The 6,000-nt window shown below is 40.2% G+C and overlaps 1 protein-coding gene across 1 annotated transcript in view; it reads left to right on the top strand.

The window, feature by feature from the left end:
• Positions 1–511: 511 nt before the first annotated feature.
• XK (X-linked Kx blood group antigen, Kell and VPS13A binding protein) overlaps positions 512–6,000 on the top strand; it is a 57,380-nt gene continuing 51,891 nt past the window's right edge. Inside the window, exon 1 of the mRNA XM_070751798.1 lies at positions 512–756. Within this exon, the coding sequence (XP_070607899.1) occupies positions 512–756 (245 nt within the window). The remainder of the gene's footprint in view (positions 757–6,000) is intronic.

Below are 6,000 nucleotides of genomic sequence, written 5' to 3'. Positions count from 1 at the left end.
TGACTGCTGTTTGACGAGAGTAACATTCAGAGTAAAATCAAAAGGCTTTAACATTCAAGCCACCCATTCCTTTGCCCGTACAAACTAACATCGGGTACAGTATATCTGTGCTTGATTTGAGGTAGGGCCAAACTTCACCATATATGGGATACCTGCATCTTTGTATCCAGTGTAGAGATTCCAAGATTTCCCAATTCCGGGAGTTAAGAGACAAGTCGAGCTGCAATCAGAGGGGCTCCTCTGTTCATCCCTGAGCCGAGGAAACCGGACCAAGACGTCCAGCTCTTGGTGTGTATGCAGCCCGCTCATTCCTGACACCTAGCGGCCATGCATTGCAGGCGCCCGTCGCCTCTCTTGGCCCAAGAAACTGAAGCGCCACAGAAGACGGAGATGGGCGTCAGGAGGCCTCCGCTGTGGGTCTCCCAGCCGCGGCATCCGCCTTCCCTTGCAGCCTCCTGAGCCGCCGGTTGGCCTGCCGAGAAGGCCACGAAAAAGGAGCGAAAAAGGAACGATGAAATTCCCCGGCTCCGTCCTCGTTTCGCTATTCTTATTTGTAGCCGAGACGGCTATCGCCTTGTACCTGAGTAGCACCTACAGCTCGGCGGGAGACCGCATTTGGCAGTCGCTAACCCTCCTCTTCGCTCTCTTGCCTTGCATCCTGGTCCAGCTCAGCCTCGTATTCATCCACCGCGACCTCAGTCGGGACAGGCCGCTGGTATTACTGCTTCACATTCTGCAACTGGGACCCATTGTCAGGTGGGTGGGACGGTGTCTCCTCGGAGCCCAAAGCTGGGCTCTTCTCCGGAGGGTTCTGCAAGATTGTTTCCGAATGGCAGCAACCCTGACAATAAGCCGTTACGCACAGAAGGATACAACAGGTTGGGGTGGGTGGGTGGCTGTATGACTCGGGATGAATCCATTGCTATAGGGATGTGGATAGAGGTGGACTGCTAAGATGGAGCGGTGACGTGTGCTCGCCCTGTGGCTCTGAGTGCTAGCGGGATCCAGTGCAATTCTGCTACTGCAGTAAATAAAGAGTCTAGTCTTTAAATAATCGTTAAAAATCAGCTTTATATGGTGTGTCAATAAATCTTTTATTTGAACTAAAGGTCGTTATTAGTGGTGACAGCTTCAAGTCTCTCTGGCAATGGAATGCATAAAGAGAAAATACGATTTAACTTTTAGCTATCATCATTTCTTGTATGCAATATAGTCCTGAATGGCATCAGCCATGACCATACTTCATGAAATAGCATGACTGGCTAAGGAACCCTGGGACTTTAACTCACAATGCAAAATATTAAAATACAAAATTATAATCTGTGTAATTCAGGATATTAAGATTTTTAAAAGAATCAAGAATTTTAAGCCTCTCTCACACCAATATGGTCTGTAGTATATAGTCTGTATATATAAAATATACCGTATTTTCGGTGTATAAAATGCACTGATGTATAAGACGCAACTAGATTTTAGAGGAGGAAAACAAGGAAAAAAGTATTCTAAACCAAATGGTGTAGTATTATATTGTTTAATAAAATACTAGTGTAACAGAATACTTTAAAAAAAAACATGTACACTTTTAAAAAAACATGTACACTTTTTACAAAGTTCAAACTTGACAGCTTCAAGACTTGTAGACTTCAACTGCCAGGATTCCTCCTTCAGTTATGCTAGCACAGAAATGCCAGGTTTGAAAACTCTTGCACCCCTAACCCAGGGGTCTTCAAACTTGACAGCTTCAAGACTTGTGGACTTCAACTCCCAGAATTCCTCCTTCAGTCACAAGTCTTAAACACGCCAGGTTTGAAGACCCTTGCACTCCTACCCCAGGGGTCTCCAAACCTTCACCGAGGCCATGGCACTTGTCCCGGTTTCCCAGATTCCTGGGAAATTTTTCTGGCCTCGGGTTCTTAAGTAGAAAATGATTCTTAAGAAGAGGCAGAAAAATCTTGAACACCTGGTTCTTATCTAGAAATGTTCTTAAGTAGAGGCATTCTTAGGTAGAGATACCACTGTACATTGGGATTTTCTCCTTACTCCATAGAAAGGAATACTAACCTGTTTCTAATGCCAGTATTCTATTGTTATCCAAATTCACCCATTCTCTGACCCAAGCTAGTATTGCAGCAGTTTGATATAGCTTCCAATCTGAAAGACAGAAATCTGCCCTACTTTTATCATCCTGCAAATCATTTTTTTAATTCTCAGGGGTGTTTATTTGCCAAATATTTTTTTTGTCATTTTATCTAAATTTACAAAAAAAATATTTAATTTAAGTGGGATCACTTGAAATAAATTTAATAATTTAGGGAGAATGTTCATCTTAATTATAGCTATCTGACCTAGCAGAGATAACTGTAAACTTCTCAATTTTTAAAGATCTAAATCTATTTGTTCTATCATTTTTATGATCGTTCTCTCTTATTGTTGAACACTTATTTGTTAAATAAATGCCTTAAAATTTTTTTTAGAAAAAAGTTTATTGCATTTTTTTAAAAAGGAGGGAAAAGAGGGGGAGGAAAAAGAGGGGAAAGCCGAAAATATACAGAAAAAAAAGCATAAAACACATAACGGGATAACATAAGAAACTATACATAATAAGGTAGAATAATAAACTATACATAAAGAAATAGCATCTCTTTTTAAAAAAAATATTTTTATTGATTTTATAATATAAAAACACACACACAACATATAACAAGTGCTCAGTGATTGTGCTCACCACCAGACAAACATCCGTACCCCCCCACCAATCAGGGGTGTTTCTTCTATAAATCACTTTAACCCAAGAGCGAAATATTTACTTACAACTTGTTTCTTATAGCTTGGTCTCGGATCCTACTCACCATGTATCGTCTTACCTTGTCCCATCGCTCCATCAGTTGTCGCAAATCAGTTTCATTAGTCAAATTCATCCTTTTGTCCATAATCTCAAATTGAATGTGGTCCACCATGTACCTGTACCAATTTTGCATTATCCATTTTGTCACATCCTTCCAAAAAAAGACTATTACCACCTGAGCGCTTTCTATCGCTGCTTGTTTTATTTTTCTGAATTCTCCCATCTCATTACTTTTAACGAATACTGCCATTCCCTTAGTAATTATCCATCTTATATTTAATATCCTATTAATATCCTCTTGCACTTTTTGCCAAAAATTCTACACTATTGGGCATTCCCAAAGCATATGCATAAACACTCCTTTATCTTGGCATCCATGTCAACAAATGCCTTTAACATTTTGCTGAAAGTGTGCAAGTTGAACGGGTGTATAATACCACTCATTTAATATTTTCCTTCTCATTTCCCTAACTCTTGTATTCTTAGTTTTCCTTATATTCTCCACTATATTTTTCATCTCTTGCATATCTACTTGAAATTCACTCTGCCACCATTTAGTCAATCCTTGGATCACATCCCCATCTGACTGCACTAATGTCTTATATATATTGCTTGCTTGCGTCTTTGTACCCTCAGTTTTTTCTCTTATTATTTTCTCAAACTCTATCTCCTCCCTAAATAGTGCTTCTTTATTCTCCCTTTCATTCAGATATTTACATATTGCATTTGTTTGTAGCCATCTTCCCTTACCCAACCACCATTCTATATGATTTCTACTTGACCTCCCACCCTTCTCATATAACTGTTCTATCTTAATTATCACTCTTCCCTTCAACTCTCCTATAACCCTATTTAAATTTGTTTCGTTATCTCTATTTATTACATAAAGCGATGACAGCTTTAATTTATATAATCCCATTTTCCCCTGCCATTTTTTCCAAATTTCCATAGTCCCTTTCATAGAAACATAGAGGACTGACAGCAGAAAAAGACCTCATGGTCCATCTAGTCTGCCCTTATACTATTTCCTGTATTTTTATCTTAGGCTGGATATATGTTTATCCCAGGCATGTTTAAATTCAGTTACTGTGGAATTACCAGCCACGTCTGCTGGAAGTTTGTTCCAAGGATCGATCACTCTTTCAGTAAAATAATATTTTCTCATGTTGCTTTTGATCTTTCCCCCAACTCCCAAGGACAATTCCATCTGTCCGTCCATTACCATGGGGGGAGAATCATTGACCCCCTCAGAGAGGGTTCGCAACTTGGGCGTCCTCCTCGATCCACAGCTCACATTAGAGAAACATCTTTCAGCTGTGGTGAGGGGGGCGTTCGCCCAGGTTCGCCTGGTGCACCAGTTGCGACCCTATTTGGACCGGGAGTCACTGCTCACAGTCACTCATGCCCTCATCACCTCGAGGCTCGACTACTGTAACGCTCTCTACATGGGGCTACCTTTGAAAAGTGTTCGGAAACTTCAGATTGTGCAGAATGCAGCTGCGAGAGCAATCATGGGCTTTCCCAAATATGCCTATGTTACACCAACGCTCCGCAGTCTGCATTGGTTGCCAATCATTTTCCGGTCACAATTCAAAGTGTTGGTTATGACCTATAAAGCCCTTCATGGCACCGGACCAGATTATCTCTGGGACCGCCATCTGCTGCACGAATCCCAGCGACTAGTTAGGTCCCACAGAGTGGGTCTTCTCCGGGTCCCGTAAACTAAACAATGTCGCTTGGCAGGACCCAGGGGAAGAGCCTTCTCTGTGGCGGCCCCGGCCCTCTGGAACCAACTCCCCCCAGAGATTAGAATTGCTCCCACCATCCTTGCCTTTCGTAAGCTACTTAAAACCCACCTCTGCCACCAGGCATGGGGGAATTGAGATACTCTTTCCCCCTTTCCCCCTAGGCCTTTACAATTTTATGCATGGTATGTCTGTATGTATGTTTGGTTTTTTTATAATAATGGGTTTTTAATTGTTTTTAGTATTGGATTATTATTATATGCTGTTTTATTATTGCTGTTAGCCGCCCCGAGTCTCCGGAGAGAGGCGGCATACAAATCAAATCAAATCAAATCAAATCAAATCAAATCAAATCAAATCAAATCAAATCAAATCAAATCAAATCAAATCAAATCAAATCAAATCAAATCAAATCAAATCAAATCAAATCAAATCAAATCAAATCAAATCAAATCAAATCAAATCAAATCAAATCAAATCAAATCAAATCAAATCAAATCAAATCAATACAAACAAACAAACAACTTCAGATTGTGTCCCCTTGTTCTTATGTTCACTTTCCTATTAAAAACACTTCCTTCCTGAACCTTATTTAACCCTTTAACATATTTAAATGTTTCGATCATGTCCCCCCTTTTCCTTCTGTCCTCCAGACTATACAGATTGAGTTCATTAAGTCTTTCCTGATACATTTTACCATTCTTTCACCATTCTTGTAGCCTGTCTTTGGACCCGTTCAATTTTGTCAATATCTTTTTGTAGGTGAGGTCTCCAGAACTGAACACAGTATTCCAAATTTGGTCTCACCAGCGCTCTATATAGCGGGATCACAATCTCCCTCTTCCTGCTTGTTATACCTCTAGCTATGCAGCCAAGATCCTACTTGCTTTTCCTTGCCTGACCACACTGCTCACCCATTTTGAGACTGTCAGATATCACTACCCCTAAATCCTTCTCTTCTGAAGTTTTTGCTAACACCGAACTGCCAATACAATACTCAGATTGAGGATTCCTTTTCCCCAAGTGCATTATTTTACATTTGGAAACATTAAACTGCAGTTTCCATTGCTTTGACCATTTATCTAGTAAAGCTAAATCATTTACTATATTACAAATGCCTCCAGGAATATCAAACCTATTGCACACTTTCGAGTCATCGGTAAATAGGCAAATCTTCCCTACCAAACTTTCCCCTATGTCACTCATAAACATATTCAAAAGAATAGGACCCAGAACAGACCCTTGTGGCACACCGCTTGTAACCTGAAATCAATGAGATTAGTCTGACATGATTTGCCTTCAGTAAAACCATGCTGATTTGGGTCCAATAAGATATTATTTTTTAGGTGCTGATTTATCCTCTTTTTGAGTAGAGTTTCCATTATTTTAACTACAACTGATGTCAAACTA

This window comes from Erythrolamprus reginae, chromosome 4 (genome assembly GCF_031021105.1).
Source record: "Erythrolamprus reginae isolate rEryReg1 chromosome 4, rEryReg1.hap1, whole genome shotgun sequence".
NCBI classification, from domain to species: Eukaryota; Metazoa; Chordata; class Lepidosauria; order Squamata; family Dipsadidae; genus Erythrolamprus; species Erythrolamprus reginae.
The sequence above is the reverse complement of the archived record's forward strand: the minus strand, read 5'-3'. Positions and strand labels throughout refer to the sequence as shown.